Source organism: Pristis pectinata, chromosome 6, assembly GCF_009764475.1.
Source record: "Pristis pectinata isolate sPriPec2 chromosome 6, sPriPec2.1.pri, whole genome shotgun sequence".
NCBI lineage: Eukaryota > Metazoa > Chordata > Chondrichthyes > Rhinopristiformes > Pristidae > Pristis > Pristis pectinata.
In genome coordinates this window covers 10,295,635-10,314,348 of record NC_067410.1, presented here as the reverse complement: position 1 = coordinate 10,314,348, position 18,714 = coordinate 10,295,635, and the positions used below count along the sequence as shown (strand labels likewise).

At 44.0% G+C, this 18,714-nt stretch overlaps 1 protein-coding gene across 2 annotated transcripts; it reads right to left on the bottom strand.

Moving 5' to 3' along the window:
- Window positions 1–14: 14 nt before the first annotated feature.
- Window positions 15–5,463, bottom strand: inka1a (inka box actin regulator 1a). Of its 2 annotated transcripts, none has more exons than XM_052017713.1 (2): window positions 2,202–2,317; window positions 15–1,163 (listed from the first exon to the last, which is right to left on the bottom strand). In XM_052017713.1, the coding sequence occupies exons 1-2, from the start codon at window positions 2,202–2,204 to the stop codon at window positions 180–182; spliced, it is 987 nt and encodes a 328-aa protein (XP_051873673.1). In that variant the 5' UTR covers window positions 2,205–2,317; the 3' UTR covers window positions 15–179. The 2 variants fall into 2 exon arrangements, with proteins under 2 accessions (XP_051873673.1, XP_051873672.1); XM_052017712.1 differs by lacking the exon at window positions 2,202–2,317 and adding an exon at window positions 5,302–5,463 and having other exon boundaries at window positions 17–1,163.
- Window positions 5,464–18,714: the final 13,251 nt, after the last annotated feature.

Sequence of the window (18,714 nt, the reverse complement as noted above, 5' to 3'; positions counted from 1 at the left end):
ACAAAGTCTTAAAATAATTCTTTGTGTTTATTTTTAAGGCAATGTATAAAATATAAAATGTATGGAAACAAACTAAATGGTTTTATACATTTTGGCTTATATCAAAAAGAGATATAAAAAAACAAGATTAATGTATGCCTCAAATATGAAGCATTAGCTTTATGTGCGTTTTGTTTACTCTATACATAACTAATTGTGTCCTTGCAAATAATTGGTTTCCTACTTCTGCTTTTCATCAAAGCAATGAATTTATCAAAGTCTGTTGATGCTTCATGCGTCTGGGGTAGGCTAGAGTGAGAACGATGGAGATAAGAGAGCTTTGGCATGTAATTAGCCAAATTTGTCGGACAAGAGAGTCTCTTTGATAGCATGTGCGCATGGCTGTTGTCTCTGCTGCTTTGGTGCTTTGGATCCGTACTCTTTGACCTGTCAGACCTGGAGATGTTGGCCAGTTTGCGCCTGACATTTCCGGAGATGTTCAGGATGAAGTCGTGAGGCTTCCCCAACCATCTGCTGGAGTGCTCCTTCCCCCTTGGTTCCGTCATCTCGTCCGCCTCCTCTGGTAGATCCATCCAATTTTCCACCAGATCAGCAAAGCAATTGTCCCCCAGTACGAGGGGCTGCCTGTTCCTGCTCTGGGAGAGCAAATTCACTGTCCAATCATTGGGATCAGCGTAATCGAAAATCTTCCAAGAGGACTGTTCTGAATAAACATCAGAGGTAGACTTCGGTCTTATTTTTTTGTTTGGCCCGAGGCCAATCTTATTTCTCAAAATCCCAACCGGGGGAAGTCTGTTTTCTCTCAGGCACGGCGAACTTCCGACGCGTGCCGCCTTCGTCAGCGTGGGCCCAGAAGCCTCTGAATAACCCGAGTCGAACTCCAAGCTACGGTCACTGGAGTGCGACGCAAACACTGAGGGGCTGCCTTCCTCCTCGCTTCTGGGAGATGCCAGACAGCACGCAGAGTCGTATGTGTCTGACTCGGAGATGTCCGAGGTAAAACTGTGGGAGGTCCTCCCCTTGGTGGGAGGCAGGGGTCTCTGTTCCTCTTCTTCCTTCAGGCTCAGGCTGCTGATGTTGTGAATCTGCTTCAGGTCCTGCAGCGCTTGCATCATACACTGCATTTGGTCTCGAAGACACGCTCCCGCCTCCTTCATATTTATCTGGGGGGGGGGGACAAACACAAGAACCTGCTTATTAAAGTATTTATTATCAGCAAAAATATATTCACTTCTCCAGGATTTATTGCCCATTCCTAATTGCATGTGAGAGAAGGTGGTGGTGACCTCCCATCCAGAACCACCGAGTACTTCTGGTGGTTGATCCCACACACTGCCATTGGGTAGGCAGTTCCAGGATTTAGACAAAGCAACAACAAAGGACAGTGACACAGTTCCACATCAGGAAGCTGTGCAGCACAGAAGGGAGGCTGCGGACAGTGGTGCTCCCTTACATCTGCTGCTTTCGTCCTTCTTGGTAGTGGAGGTCACAGTTTGGACACAGTTGTTGGAGCAGCTGCAATGTTTTTTTTTCCTGTTGAAGAGGAGAATGTAAAAGGAAAGTCGTTCAAAAATGAAATCATTCATAAGGTCACCCTGTGGCTGTCTGTATGCCTGTGTGTGCACATTTTCTCTGGTACCTGTGTGTAGATGGTTGCGTATCCTGTTTGCGGCTGGATGAACCCCCTGCACATTTGTATACCTTTCACATGTAGATTAAGATCTAGTTACAACTCTAGCTATCCATGTACACAGTCACACAGCATGGAAACAGGCCCTTCAGCCCATTGGTCCATGCTGACCAAGATTCCCATCCAATCTGCCCACGTTTGGCCCATATCCCTCTCAACCTTTCCTATCCGTGTACCTGTCCCAAGGATCTTTTAATAACATGAGAGTCTGGGTGTCCGTCTTTCAGCGCAATACCAAGGATGGGAGAACTATGGAAATCTATTCCACAATATGCTCATTTAGTTAAGAATTTTAAAGATGAGATGAACAGATTTTTGCCAGATGAGGATACAAGGAGTCAGGGAGGTAGGTGGAATTGGTACAGGTCCAATGAGTGGGATATCACACTGGAGACAGAATGGCCTACTGTCATTACTTTCTGGTAACCTTTGACCCTGTACACTAAGGTGTGTTGCAGGCTGCTTTGCTCACACAGAACCCTTACAATCCACTAAAACCCACAATAATTACCATTGCCAACTAAGTACCAATGCCAAGATGGCTTGTCCTCCAATCACTTGATAGCTATTGTGTGCATCCTGCTGTGTGTAATGGATTGTCTCCCATTACTGTATCTTGTGAAGATCTCTGCTGAAATAACCAAAATGTGTTTCAGTAAGAAATTTTTAATCTCTCCCCATAAAGTTGAATTTCTTACAATTCGATATTTTGACATTGAGAATATTTTAATAGATTCATAGAAACAGGCCATTCGGCCCAACTCATCCATACCAAGATACCCATCTGCACTAATCTCATTTGCCTGTATTTGGACCACATCCCTCTAAACCTCTCTTATCCATGTACCTACCTGTCCAATTGTTTTTTAAAAACATGTTGTACCTGCCTCTGCCACCTCCTCTGGCAGCTTGTTCCCTATACCCACCACCCTCCGTGTAAAGAACTTGTCCCTCAGATCCCCTTTAAATCTTTCCCCTCTCACCTTAAACCCATGTCATCTAGTTTCAGACTCCCCTACCCTGGGAAAAAGACTGATGATCGGCCCTACCTCTACAAGATCAAGCCTCAGCCTCCTTCGCTCCAGGGAAAACAGTCCCAGCCTATCCAATCTCTCCCGGTAACTCAGGACCTCCAGTTCAGGCAACATGTGTAAATCTTTTCTGCACCCTTTCTAGCTTAATGACTTCCTTCCTATAGCAGGGTTATACATGAAAAAACACCATGGAGGAACTCAGCAGGCCAGGCAGCATCCGTGGAGAAAAGCAGGCGGTCAATGTTTCGAGTCAGGACCCTTCTTCAGGACTGAAGATAGGAAAAGGGGAAGCCCAATATATAGGAGGGAAAAGCAGAGCAGTGATAGGTGGACAAAAGAGGGGAGGCGGGGTGGGCACAGCGTGGTGATAGGTAGATGCAGGTAAGAGATAGTGATAGGCAGGTGTGGGGGAGGAGGGGAGAGCAGATTCACTGGGGGATGGGTCAAAGGTAAGGAGGAAAAAAGGGGTAGAAAAAAGAGGCTAGGAAAGGGAAGAAAAGAATAGGCGTGGTTGGGGAGGGGGTGTGTGGGGGGGGGAGGAAAGGGGTGTGGGGATTACGTAAAGTGGGAGAATTCAATGTTCATGCCATTAGGCTGCAAGGTTCCAAGACATTGTGCTAGTTTCTCAGCAGAGCCATACGGCACGGAAGCAGGCCCTTCAGCCCAACCAGTCCATGCCAACCAAGATCTCTAGCCAAGCTAGTCCCATTTGCCCGCATTTGGCCCATATCCTTCTGAACCTTTCCTATCCATGTACTTATCCAAATGTCTTTTAAAAGTTGTTATTCCGCCTCCCCCAATCACTTCCTCATTCCACATAACACCATCCTCTGCATGAAGAAGTTGCCCCTCAGGTCCCTTTTAAATCTCTCCCCCCTCACCTTAAACCTATGCCCTCTAGTTCTTGATTCTCCAACCCTGGAAAAAAGACTGAGTGCATTCACCCTATCTATGCCCCTCATGATTTTATACACCCCTACAAGATCACCTCTCAGTGTCCTACGCTCCAAGGAATAAGTCCCACTCTGTCCAACTTCTCCCTACAACTCAGTCCCTCAAGTCCTGGCAACATCCTTGCAAGTCTTTTATGCACTCTTTCCAGTTTATTAACATCTTTCTTATCGCAGGGTGACCAAAACTGAGCTCAATACTCCAAGTGGAGCCTCACCAGTGTCTTGTACAGAAGAATGACGGTTATGAGAAGAGGTTGCAGAACTGGTACTGTTCAGCATCTTGGTCGGTATGGACAAGTTGGGCCGAAGGGATTGATCCGTGCTGTACCTATGGTCCTACACGGATTTATGCATCGAGAGTTTGGTTTAAGAAAACTCTGGGGAGGCATTCGCTTTCTCCGAACCACCATTCCAACCAGTGGAAGCGATAGCCAGGTGTCATTCGTTGGGTGTGCTGGAAGGGGACATGACTAACAGGCTCCCCCTGGTGACTCTGTGGGTAGCTGCAACGTCAGCTGCAGTGAATGGGTCCCAAACCCCTCCTCAGTTCTGCGTTCGCTTTCATCATCCCAGAACCTCAGTCGGCAATGCAGCCGATCAGAATGTCAAACCCCACTCCTTCCACGTGAAAAAGCTCAAACCCCGTTCCCCCACCTCCCGTCCAACATCCCAAACTAGGGAAAATAACATGCAACAATGTGGTGAAAGGGTGAAACAGTTTCCCCTGCAACCCTCCACCAAGACAATCTTAAAGCCAGATTTTTTGTTCTCCCACCATTTCGGTCTTTAACATGAGAGGGGTTTGAATAAAATAGTAAATCTGGGGAGGGGGGGGGGTGAGCAATGACTTATGTCCTCAGGGGATCTGGGCTCACTGTCCAAGTAAACATCGCCCTCGCTGTCTCTCATGAGTTAGAGATGAGTAAGAGAGAGACAGACTCTCCTCCCATTGAAACATTCCAGTTTCTGCAGCGTGAAAAACTGCGGGCAGGTAGGAACATGTAAACCGCGCCGGCGAACACCTGGACACTCACCTGCCTGCTCCGTTTCAACTTAACAAAAGGAAGACTCTGCATTCTTTCCAGAAATCTCGTCTCAAGTTCACATTCAAGCTGGTGATGTGAACGGATTCCACCAAAACCCTTCACCCTCAGCCCTTCTCCCTCAACCCAGTGCCCTGGGCAACGCCAGCGTTACTGGGATGTTGTTAGCGCGTCTGATTCCTCCTGCATTGCCTCCTCTCCTCGCCCTCTATCCTTATAATAACCCCCACCCCGTACGTCCAAATGGTTCGGGGCTCCTAACAGCCCGGGACCAGGTCCTCTTGTTGGAAACCCGCAAAGCCACACCATAACCTCAAACAGTAACGATTTTGGACCTGTTGCATTAAGTCTCAGGGTCCTCGCTGCAATTTACCACAATGAAGGGAATTCTGTCAAATGTATATCATTATTTTTGCAAACTATAATTACAGGTACTCGCCCCAGACTGTGTATCTGAATTATTGCACCGTCCACATGCAACACCTTTTCCAACATCAGCTCTACCCCCGTGAAGAGACATTGGGGGAAATGTGGAGTAAACACGAATCGCCCGGGAAAATTTCACGTCCTCCTGAACTCACCATTTCTTTCCGAAGATGGCAAATGAAATCATCCAGTTTGACGTCCTGCATTCCCGCGCCGTTTCCCTCCCTGCAACCTCAGTCCTACATTGGGATTTACTACTTGCTTCACTCTGTTTTTATTTTAAACCCCCCAACACTCTCAATTTTTTTTGTTTTAAAATTCAGACACGCTCGCCTCAAACTTATGAGCACACAGATATACACATGCCCTTCCGTAGGAGCCGCCCCCGTCTCCCCACCCTGCTTTGAAATCAGCCACTCAGGACACAGGTCCGTCCCACCGAGGGGCATGTCAGACCAATTCCCTTCCTCTGTAACCTTAAACCGGAATATATTACAGAGACTTACAACGTGGAAAATTTGACACTCTGCCAAGTGTCAACCGAGGGGCCACCAAAACATGTGCAGAGCCAAGTATTTTCATTTCATAAATGCACTATTACAGATATTGTAATGAAGTGCTTCTAAAGCTGTGCATTGGAATGATAGTGAATTTGCAACTTTCTCTGAGCGCCTTTTGCCTTTACATGTGTTGCCCCGTAGACACAGCTCCATCAAAAACCGGGTGCAGAGTTAATTGTATGGGGAAGCGCTGGACTTAGCGCCTTGTCAGTCTGAAGGGTTTTTTAAAATATATATCTGGAGATTCCGGGTGAAGGCCCCAGTGCTTGTCACGCACAGCTCCCGCTCGTTTTCGGAAATCCCAGGAATGGCCCGGGACTGTGTTGCTGTCACGCACTTCGTTTTCTCAAAACTTTCTGCAACCCTTCCAATTAAGGTGATGCACAGAGTGGAGCTATCGATAGGGTGGGTGAAAAAGGAGAGCTGGGGGGGGGGGGGGGTCATAATCTACCAAGTCCAGCGCCGTGTGCTGTTTATTTATCAAAGCTGCCTGTTCAATGCAATGCAGAATATCCATTTAATTTGCAATGTTGATTGTTATCCATTCTTATCTCCAAGATGGATATCAATGGACGGGGAGTTTCAATATGGAATGTAAGCTCTAATATAGGCTTGAAGCCTGCTTTGTCATAACTGTAGACAGGTACATGGATAGGAAAGGTTTAGAAGTTTATTGGCCAAATACAGGCAAATGGAACTAGCTCAGGTTGACCTCTTGGTTGGCATGGACAGGTTGGGCCGAAGGGCCTGTTTCCATGCTGTATTACTCAATGTAGGAAATTTGTATTTTAGTGAGATGTCTTCGTGCAGATCTTACAATGCATATTGTTTGCCCTTGGGGTTATGACAAATGGTATATACTATGAATGTCTGCCATGTATACTATGCATAAGGCAACAGTTGCCCCGTTGACCAAACTCACTGATCTTAAATCATCTTAATACCTGCCTTACCTCCAGCTACCAAGGTGATGACGTTCTGCTCTGGGTGCGAATTCTGTGGGAAGGGTCCGTGACAATTCCTGATTTTGCACTCGAGGGAGAGGCTGTCAGTGTGAAGGGGACTGTAATGTATCTGGAATGGCAGGATTGGCTTGTTGAATGTGACAAAAGTCTACACTGCCTTTGAGGTGTTTGGATTAAAAACCTAAAAGTTGTTGGACAAAAATTAACCACAATGTACCAATTTGAATGTAAAAATGTAATAGTTTTCAAGATATAACATCCTTAGTCCCTAAAAGTGTACCAGCAATGGGCATTGTGTGACAATGTGTTTTTCGAAGCAATGTGGACATTTTACCTGCAGATTATTTGATAAAAATGATGCAGGTTCACCCAAGCCATAAGTGGGAAGGAGCTCTAATTCCCACCACACTTTCCTGCCTTCAAATCCATGCAATAACTAACAACCCATTATATCACTATCCACAATCCTAAATCCTAAGGGCATCCAACCCTTGCATCAGTCCTGGAAAAGGTCAAGGTGTGGGATCATAGAATTGTTGTATCATTGAATTGTTGAAGAAGGAAGGTGTGCAACACACTGAATCTATGCCAGTACAGCAATCCTGTCAGTGTCATTCCCCTGCTCTTTCACCATCGCCCTACAACTTATTCCCTCTCAAGTATCTGTCCGATTTCCTTTCAAAAGCAATAATTCTGTTTCCGCCAACCTGACAGGCAGTACTGTCACATGATATTCTTTATTGTCCATCATCCTTGTCCCTACAAAATTCTATTGGTTCCCTATTGCTCAATTTACTGAATTCAGATTTTAGAGTCAAAGAGTAATACATCACGGAAACAGGCCCCTCTCATCTGTGCTAACCAAGATGTCCATCAAAGCTAATCCCACTTGCCCATGTTTGGCCCATATCCCTCTAAGTCTTTTAAATGTTGTTATCGTAGCTGCCTCAATTACTCAGGCACAACACTCTCTGGCAGCTTGTTCCATGTACACAGCCCCCTCTGTGTGAAGAAGATGCCCCTCTTATCCCTTTTAAATCTTTCCTAATCTCACCTTAAACCTCTGTCCTTTAGTTTTTGATTCCCTTTCCCTGGGAAAAGACTGCGTGCATTCACCCTACCTATGCATCTCATGATTTTGTACATCTCTATACGGTCACCCCTCAGTCATCTATGCTCCAAGGAATAAAGTCCTAGCTGCCCAACCTTTCCCTATAACTCAGGCCCTTGAGTCCTGGCGACATTCTCATAAATTTTCTTTGCACTCTTTCCAGTTTAATGACATCTTTCCTTTAACAGGGTGACCAGAACTGTACACAATAGCCCAAGTGCAGCCTCACCAATGTCATGGACAACTGCAACATAACATCCCAACTCCTATACTCAATGCTCTGACTGTTGAAGGCCAGTTGCATTATCATTTCAGAAGCACTCTCTATACACTTTACCCTGCAATTTCCAGTAATTGTCCTGATCCATCTCACTCCAGGTGTCTGTTCGATCTGCAGTATCGGGACACCATCTAATTACTTAAACACTCCTTGGGCTTTGTGCACCACTGAATTTAACTGCATCAGGCCCTTGAACAAAATATGGTCTGCCACATGCCATATGAGGCAGCGAGGCAGTGGTAAAGCAGCCAACATAATCACAGACCCCACCTGCCCCAGACATTCTCTCTTCTTCCCCCATCCCATCGGGCAGAAGAGACAAAAGCCTGAAGGCACGTACCAACCAGGCTCAAGGACAGCTTCTATCCCGCTGTTATAAAACTATTGAATGGTCCCCTGGTATAATGAGATAGGTTTTTGACCTCATAATCTACCTTGTTCTGACCTTGCACCTTATTGTCTGCCTGCACTGCACTTTCTCTGTAGCTGTGACACTTTACTCTGCATTCTGTTATTGTTTTCCCTTGTACTACCTCAATGCACTGTTGTAATGAAATGATCTGTATGGATGGCATGCAAAACAAAGTTTTTCACTGTACCTCGACATGTGGAATTGGTTTATTATTGTCACATGTTCTGAAGTACAGTGAAAAACTTGTCTTGCATACCATTCATACAGATCATTTCATTACTCAGTGCATTGAAGTAGTACAAGGTCTTTTGTACTAAATACATTGGAATTAGAATTGGTTTATTATTGTCACTTGTACCGAGGTACAGTGAAAAACTTGTATAGATCAATTCATTACACAGTGCCAGCACCATTCGTAAAGAGCAATTCATTACACAGTGCATTGAGGTAGTACAAGGTAAAACAATAATGCAGAATAAAGTGTAACAGTTACAGAGAAAATGCAGTGCAGGTAGACAATAAGGTGCAAGGTCATAAGGAGGTAGATTGTGAGGTCAAGAGTCCATCTAAGACTAGGGGACAGTTCAATAGTCTTATAACAGCAGGACAGAAGCTGTCCTTGAGCCTGGTTACATGCTTTCAGGCTTTTGTATCTTCTGCCCAATGGGAGAGGGGAGAAGAGAGAATGTCCGGGGTGAGTGGGGTCTGTGATTCTGCTGGCTGCTTTACCAAGGCAGCAAGAAGTATAGACAGGGTCCATGGAGGGGAGGCTGGTTTCCGGTTATGATATTGGTAAATAAACCAATTTACTAATAGGATATACCATCAGAGTAGGCAACCCTATTCTAGGCTTAGGAACTGACATTTCCATTTCTCATTTCAGCTACCTTTGTTTCATTTTTCATTCATTATCGTCATCACCGGTGTGGGGAGATTAGAGGTACCTTTTATTGCATTGTATTCTACACCTCTTTAAAGGATGCATTTAGAGCATGGAAAGCAAGTCCACAGAAGATCATTTGGCCCATGCTGCCTCTACTATAATCCCCCACACCTATTTAAAATGGAATCTTCTTAGGTAAACAGTCACACTATAATCACTCCTGCCAGCCAGCAGGGTTTTTTAAATGTTTTTTTGTAAACATATCCTTCCCTTTCCTGCTGTTTTCCTGCCTGGGCTTGTGATCACAAAGCAAATGGTTTTACTTCAGACTTGCCTGCAAATGTAACTTTCCCAAATTTGACTGGAGGGTTTTAAAGAGCTTGGATTTATTCCCTGCCAACTCTAGGAGTGGGTGGGGTTTGCAGAGCTGAATGAGAGATCTATTTGCTGGGAGCTGTGCCCTGAATCCTCTCAAGGTGGTAAGTCGCGTGGATGAAGGTAAAGGCACGTGTGGAGGTGAAGTGTTGCAACTTGATTATTTTCTGTGCAACATATTGTCAGCTAAATCTCACCGGAAGACACACCCACCTACCCTGGGCTGTTAGTGGGACATTTAATACTTTATTATGTGCAGAGTACCCGGGCGGAAAGGGGTTGTGCTTCTTGCTATTTCACTCAGAAGTTTTACAACCTTAAAAATAAAAGAGAAGCTGTCCCTGGTGATCATCTGTAGAGTAGAATTTGTTGTGTTGAAGAACCAATAGTTTAAGGGTCTCATCAAGTATATAAGTTGAGAACACTTTTGGAGATCGAATTGAAGGCAGAATACAAGGTTAATGGCAGGACATTTAGCAGTGTGGAGGAACAGAGGGACCTTGGGGTCCACATCCATAGATCCCTCAAGGTTGCCCGGCAGGTCGATAGGGTTGTTAAGAAGGCGTATGGTGTGTTGGCCTTCATTAGTCGGGGTATTGAGTTCAAGAGCCGCGAGGTGATGTTGCAGCTTTATGGAACTCTGGTTAGACCACACTTGGAGTATTGTGTTCAGTTCTGGTCGCCTCATTATAGGAAGGATGTGGAAGCTTTAGAGAGGGTGCAGAGGAGATTTACCAGGATGTTGCCTGGATTGGACAGCATGTCTTATGAGGATTGAGCGAGCTAGGGCTTTTCTCTTTGGAGATGAGGATGAGAGGTGACTTGATAGAGGTGTACAAGATGATAAGAGGCATAGATTGAGTGGACAGTCAGAGACTTTTTCCCAGGGCGATAATGGCTAACACAAGGGGGCATCATTTTAAGCTGATTGGAGGAAAATATAAGGGGGATGTCAGGGGTAAGTCTTTTACACAGAGAGTGGTGGGTGCATGGAACACACTGCCAGCAGAGGTTGTGGGGGCAGCTACATTGGGAACATTTAAGAGACTCTTAGATAGCCATATGAATGATAGAGAAATGGAGGGCTATGTGGGAGGGAAGGGTTAGATAGATCTTAGAGCAGGATAAAATGTCGGCACAACATTGTGGGCCGAAGGTCCTGTACTGTGCTGTAGTGTTCAATGTTCTATAACAAACTGTGAGATAACAACACCATAAACCTGTATCGTGAAGCTGAGTTCACCAAATTTATCCTGGTTAAATAGGACATAGGCAGAGATAATCTGCATTTTATAATTTAGTAATATTAATTACTTAACCCCAAATCCGGTCACAAAGCCATATAAAACAGGTATGTTACTGAGTTACTACATCATTCACAGATCCCATTTCTCCTAATTTGCATGCAGCAAGCTGCGGTTGCGTTAAATTCATTTAAGATTGGTATTGAAATAAGCCTGAGCTTTAAATCTCACTGTGTGCCGCTTAATTCTATACCTGAAGCTAAATACGGATTTTTTCTGAAGATTTAGACTGGATGTCTGATTCCAATGTGGTTTCTTTGCCCCCTGCTGTCCAATGCACCTCACTGCAATGGCCTCCAAATTACAGCACAGGACATTGGGACTTTCCTAAATCTAGTTTTTTTTGTAATCCATAGCTTTATCTCTGGCTAAATGCAGTCACAAAGAGGAGTACCTGTTAAGTAATGTCTCCTTGTTTGAAAATTCACTTTATTTTCAGGCCTTCCTGTTATTTTTAATTGATATATTACTGTCTCAGTCACAGTTATTGTTATGGCCTGCTAAACCTTTTACTGACACCATGTAATTTAACACCTTTGTTATTTTTAACAGACTAGGTGCTTATCTAGTGAAATGAAATATAATCAAAATCTGATTGATTAGATCACATTGTCTGAACAGGATGAAACTGTGATTTAATAAGATTAGTGATCTGGTCAAGTTCGTCTAATGTTTTCTTGTGTTCTTAAGTCTTGATGTGCTATTGTTTTGGAATCATCAACCATGTCAAGAACGGTGTTTTCTCTTTTTGAGCAACAGTGCAATGCTTCAGCGGTAATACACAATGTTTTATCTCACTGCTTCTTTAAGGATAGGAAATAATGAGGTGATAAATGCTGGTGACCAGAGTCACAGTATCATAATGTTGCCAATTGATGGCCACAAAAAGGCCATTTCAAATTATTTTCCTGCTCAATTATGCTTTGCTAATCCTACTCCCTTTGCACTGTCCACACTTTCCTCCTGGAACTTCCTACCTTACAATTTACTGCACTTTCAATCTCTGTCTGAAAACAGTCAATGAATGAACCTTCTTGATCAGCTGGAAAACACTTTGGGATGTCAGTTGGCATGCCCTTAACAGTCAGACGTTGCAAAAGCTGTTGCATTGGAGTTCTCGCAGGCCAACATTTAGCCAGCGGTCACCCACAATATGTGATGTAAAGGGCACTGTACAAATGTATGTCTTTCTTTGCTTGCCCTTGCTAGCATAGGATCCCACAACTTACCACTGCCCATATAAATTGGCTATACTTTGTATAGATTCATAGAATTGTACAGCAGAGAAACTGGCCCTTTCAGCCCAACTCATCCATGCTGACTGTGATGTCTATTTACAGTAATTCTATTTGTCCTCATTAGGCTATACCCCTTTATGCTTTCCCTATCAAAGTACTTGTCCAATGCCTTTTACATGTTGTAATTGTACCTGCCTCCATTACCTCCTCTGGCAGCTCATCTCAGATAACCACCACCCTCCATGTGGAAAACCTACCCCTCAATTCTCCCCTCTCACCTTAAACCTTTGCCCTCAAGTTTAAGAACCCCCTGCCCCTGGATAACAACTCTTACTATTTATGCCTCTCAGAACTTAATATCTTACATCCCCTCCCAAATAATTGCAGGGAGGGTAGAAATAGATGAAGAGAAAACCTGGCCCTAGGTTTCTGCTAGAATGGGAGGAAGGCAAATATGAATCTCCTTCGAACTGGTTTGCCGATGGACATGGCTTCCATAAGTAGTACAGAACACAAAGGGAAACTCATAATCTAAGATTGGGCTGTGAGTTGGGGCAGGAGTGTCAACAAGTACATGATAATCATTATGCACATTAAGGATGCAAATAGTAAGTGAATAATATAAGTAACATTAGTCAGGGCATTGAGTCTAAAAATTGGGAGGTCATGGTGCAGTTGTACAGGACGCTGGTGAGGCCGCACTTGGAATATCGTGCTCAGTTTTGATTGCCCTGCTATAGGAAAGATGTTACTAAACTGGAAAGAGTGCAGAAAAGATGTTGCCAGGACTTGAGGGACTGAGTTATAGGGAGAGGTTGGCCAGGCTAGGACTTTATTCCTTGGAGTTTTGGAGACTGAGAGGTGATTATATAGAGGTGCAGGCATTGCTGAAGGTTTCAGGATCAATATCATGAGGGGCATAGATGGGGTGAACGCAATCAGTCTTTACCCCAGTGTTGGGGAATCAAGAACTCGAGAGCAAAGGTTTGAGGTGAGAGGGGAATGATTTAAAAGGAACTTGAGGGGCAACTCTTACACAAAGGGTAGTATCTATGTGGAACGAGCTGCCAGAGGAAGTGGTTGAGGCAGGTACAATAACAACTTTTTAAAGACAGTTGGAAAGGTACATGGATTGGAAAGGTTTAGAAGGTTATGGGCGAAATGGGACTAGCTTGGGTGGGGCATCTTGGTCGGCACGGACCAGTTGGGCCGAAGGGCCTGTTTCCGTGCTATATAACTCTATGACTCTGTATAATTTTGTGCATAATATGTTTGTGTTTAATGTGCCCATCCAAAAGCAATCAAAGTTAAATTACAACACAGTCTAAACATTAAGTCATCCAAAATCCAACAAAACTCACCATACCAGCAGATATTTAGATCTTATGTTCACCAGCCAATATGTGGAAGCAAAAAGCAAACTGCTGGAGGAACTCAGCGGGTCAGTCAGCATCTGTGGAGGTAAAGGGATGCTTGACATTTCGGGTTGAGACTCTGCATGAGTCTTGATGCAGGGTCCCGACCTGATTCAGTGACCATCTCTTTGCCGCCACAGATGCTGCCTGACCTGTTGAGTTCCTCCAGCAGTTTTTTGCTTTAGATTACAGCAGCCTTTAGTGTAGCTAATAAGTGGTGTTAGGTGTGGGGTGGGAAGGAAGGAGAAAAGCCTGGAAAAATAATAAGAAGTTTGAGAAGTATATAATTATCTGAAATTGAAACGAGAATTTTGTATGCATAAGAAGTTCTCTCAAGCAGCAACATGAGAAGGTGGTGTTAATCTTCATTGCACAGCATGTCAGAACACAGGATACAAAAGTAACAGTAAATCAGTAAGATCCTCAGAAGATAAATGCAAATATCGAGGTCATTTGACTCATCTTTGATCATTTGCCTTAAGGAAAACTATTACAGGCCCTATTACAGCATCCAGCTGTTTCTTAAATAATTCCTGAGCTGCATGGTTCTAGTGTTGACTGCTCTTACTGAAAAAGAATCCCTAGCATCAGTCTGAAATTTAGCTCTCACTGGTTTGAAACTACACAGCCTTGTCTGACTGCTGTCTAATTTAAAGAATAGTTCTGGATTTGGCTGTCCAACACACTTGATATGACATCACATGAGTCAGGATGGGTTAGAATAGCAGTATTGCAGTTCATTTGGCACCACAACTAGTCTGACTATAATGGTCAGTGGGTCTAACTGTCTGTTACTTTCACATGTTTGTATAATGATATCTCCTGTTCCTGCTTTTAAAGCTGTAAAGCCTGAGTTTCTTCATACTTTTTTACAACCAACCCATTATGTATCAATCACATGACTCTTCTCTCCGTCACCTCAAGGGCTTCCTTTGTCTCTCTTATGTCTCTCTAATCAAGTCCAGACACAAAGCTCCTGAAGATATGTGACAAAGAGGGGAAATAAAGAACTAATTTTCACAGACCATCACCTCCCCCTACACCACCCTCACCCTCGTCTTCTCCCCCTTCCAACCCCCACCACCCCTTGTGTTCAACAATGCCCCCAGTCACTAACTAATAACTATTAACAGACTAGCTGTTGAGTACTGGCTGGAGACACCATGAATAGAATGGAGACTTCTATTTCCTAACAGACTCTGTGGAAGGTCAATGCTCGAACAGTTAAATTCTGCCCTCAGCCAACTGTCTGAAATGTATGATCCTAGAGACCACTGAAGATGACATTACAATTCCTTGCGGAGGTACTAGTAATATTGACAAGAATACATTCTTCTGTTTCTACTTCTTACGTACTATGAGACAATAGGTAATCATCATAGTATGAAGTTTAGACTCAGAATTCTTCATATCCAAGCAAGGGAGTGTTGAAGAACAAAGGGTATAAGTACCTAGTTCCCTGAAAATGGCAAAACAAGTAGACAAAGTGGTGAAGGCAGTTTGTTTTGCAGGCTTGCCTTCGTCGGACAGGGCATTGAGTACAAGAGTTGGGATGTCATGTATAAGACGCTGGCGACCGTACCTGGAATATTGTGTACAGTTCTGGTCGCCGTACTTTAGAAAGGATGCGATTTAGCAAGAGAGGGTGCAGAAAAGATTCGTACGGGTATTGCTGGGACTGGAAGGCTTGAGATAAGGAGAGGCTGGATAGGCTGGGACTGTTTTTCCTGGAATGAAAGGAGGCTAAGGGATGACTATATAGAGGTTTATAAAATTATGAGGGGCACAGATAATGCGAATGATCACAATCTTTTTCCCAGGGTAGGGGAGTCTAAAATCAGAGAGTATAGGTTTAAGGTAAGAGGGGAAAGATTTAAAGAGCACGTTTTTCACACAGAGGTGGTGGGTATATGGAATGAGCTGCCAGAGGAAGTGGTAGAGGCGGGTACAATTGCAATGTTTAAAAGACGTTTGGATAGGTTCATGGATAGGAAAGGTTTAGAGGGATATAGGTCAAATATAGGCAAATGGGACTGGCTCAGGAAGGCACCTCGGTCAGCATGGACAGGTTAGGCCAAAGGGCCTGTTTCTGGGCCGTATAACTCTATTACTCTAAGTGATATCCTATATTAGGGAGACTTGGTATCAAATGTTTGGTGTATTAATGGTTCTTTTATATCAAAGTGCCTACATAGAGCTGTTTCTCTGTACCAAAGGATATGTGTATTAGAGGTTCTTTGTACCAAAGAGACTGCTTGTTAGTAGGTTTCAATTAAACCCATTTGCTGCATAATCACCACGTTTATGGGTTAAGGTACTAAGCTAGCAGTCCAGAGGCCTGGCTAAAAGGTGAATTCAGATCCTTCCATAGCAGCAGAAGAATTGATATAAGGAGCTACAAAAACATAACCATCAGAGATGATGATCATGAAACTGCCAGATTGTCACCAAAACCCATCTAGTTCACTTCAGGGGAGAAAATCTGCTGCAATACCTGGTCTGGCCTGATTGTGACACTAAACCCACAAGATCATGATTGAGTCTTAGCCCTGAAATGGCCCAGAGAACCATTCGATTCAAAGCTGATCAGGAACAAGTGAAGTCTATATGCCCACATTCAGTGAGAATATTAAATAACTCCTTGGTGCCAGATATATGTGATGTAGAAAAATGCTTTTTACCTTAATGTTTTTTCCTACATCTCTGGCAAGAACACACTTTGAGTTGACTCAAAAGGGACATGAAAGGTGCAAATCTTTCTCTTTAGTAAAACAGTGCAAAGCATATGAAAGGGCCTGATTATTTTTTCTAACATATAAAAAAATGCCCAGTAGATAGAAATTGCCATTGATATTAGATATTTTCCAAGGTTTTGCCAAGTGGTGTGTATTGTAGCACTTACTGTCAGTAAGTAACCTGTGAATGGTGAATTGGATATTGTCGTAGGCATGGTAGTGTTGTGGTTAGCGTAACGCTATTACAGCGCCAGCGACCCGGGTTCAATTCCGACCGCTGTCTGTAGGGAGTTTGTATGTTCTCCCCGTGTCTGTGTGGGTTTCCTCCGGGTGCTCCAGTTTCCTCCCACATTCCAAAGATGTACAGGTTAGGAAGTTTCGGGCATGCTATGTTGGCACCGGAAGCGTGGTGACACTTGCGGGCTGACCCCCAGAACACTCTACGCAAAAGATGCATTTCACTGTGTGTTTCGATGTACATGTGATGAATAAAGATATCTTATCTTATGTAACCCAATACTCCAGTTGCAGCCTAACCACCATTTATAAAGCTTCAACATAACCTCCCTGATTTTGTACTCCAATGTCTCTACTTATGAAATTGAGTTTTGCTGGGGATAATGTGGATGATGGTTCCAGTTGAAATCAGAGTGGGCATCTATCCAACAGCCTGTCCTGGTCCAACCACGTAGATGCCACAGCCAAGAAGGCTCATCAGCGCCTCTACTTCCTCAGGAGGCTAAAGAAATTTGACATGTCCCCCTTGACACTCACCAATTTTTATCAATGCACCATAGAAAACATCCTATCTGAATGCATCACAGCTTGGTATGGCAACTGGTCTGCCTGGGACTGCAAGAAACTGCAGAGAGTTCTGGACACAGCCCAGCACTTCACAGAAACTAGTCTCCCCTCCATGGACTCTATCTACACTTCTTGCTGCCTTGGTAAAGCAGCCTGCATAATCAAAGACCCCACCCTCCCTGGACATTCTCTCTTCTCTCTTCTCCCATTGGGCAGAAGATACGAAAGCCAGAAAGCACGTACCACCAGGTTCAAGGACAGCTTCTATCCTGCTGTTATAAGGCTATTGAGCGGTTCCCTAGTAGTATAAGGTGGACTCTTGACCTCACAATCTACCTCGTTATGACCTGGCACCTTATTGTCTACCTGCACTGCACTTTCTCTGTAGCTGTGACACCTTACACTGCATTCTGTATTGTTTTACCCTGTACTACCTCAATGCACTGTGTAATGAATTGATCTATATGAATGGTATGCAAGACAAGTTTTTCACTGTACCTCGGTACAAGTAACAAAAATAAACCAGTTCCAATTCCAATGTATTTAGCACAAAAGAGGGTGAACACCAATTTCTAGGTAATTATCTTTACTGATTTCCCTACCATAGATGTTGAAATGTACATCAATCCACTGCAAGTGATCCATACTTCTGCAGCCCGACACTGTGCACCATCCTGGAGTGGAGATAATTACAGGACAAATGGGAAACTGTTCAATATGTCGCCTGCTCTGCAGAACCAAGATTACCCAACATCTGTAGTTGCCCTGGAATATGCAGACAATATGTATGCACACGCTCAGAGGCTGATCTCCAAGTCATTGTTGTCATGTTCACAGAAGCATTTGAGAAGATGGGCCTTGCACTCAGCACCTACAAAACAAATGACCTCTACCAACTTACCTCCTCGTGCAACACCGCCCTCCAACAATAAACGTCTGTGACGAGACCCTGGAAAACATCCCATATTTCAAGACAGCGATGACAGACATCAGTAATGAAATTCAGTGTTGTCTCCAATGCACCAGCACAGCCTTTGGCCATCTGAGGAAAATGGTGTTTTGAAGATTAACACTTCAAACCTCGCACAAAGCTCACGGTCTTCTAGGCAGTGGTAATATCTACACCCATATATGTTTGCGAGACCTGAACCACCCACAGCAGACGTCTCAAAACCCTGGAGAGTGATACCAGCAGTGCAGTCCCTGCAAAATCCTTTTAATGCACAGGTAAGATAAGCAAACCAACACTGGCATCATCTTGCAGCTAGCATCCCCAGCACTGAGTACACAACGACACTCAGTTAGCTCGTATAGTCAGGCCACTTTGTTTGAATGGCCAACTTCAGACTCCCCAAACAGATGTTCTCCTCTGAGCTCTGTCATGGAAAGAAAGTACAGCGTGGAAAGAAGAAAAGGTACAAGTATGTTCTCAAAACCTGGAGAATCAAAGGATCATAGAATGGTTACAGAAGAAAGCCATTCAGCC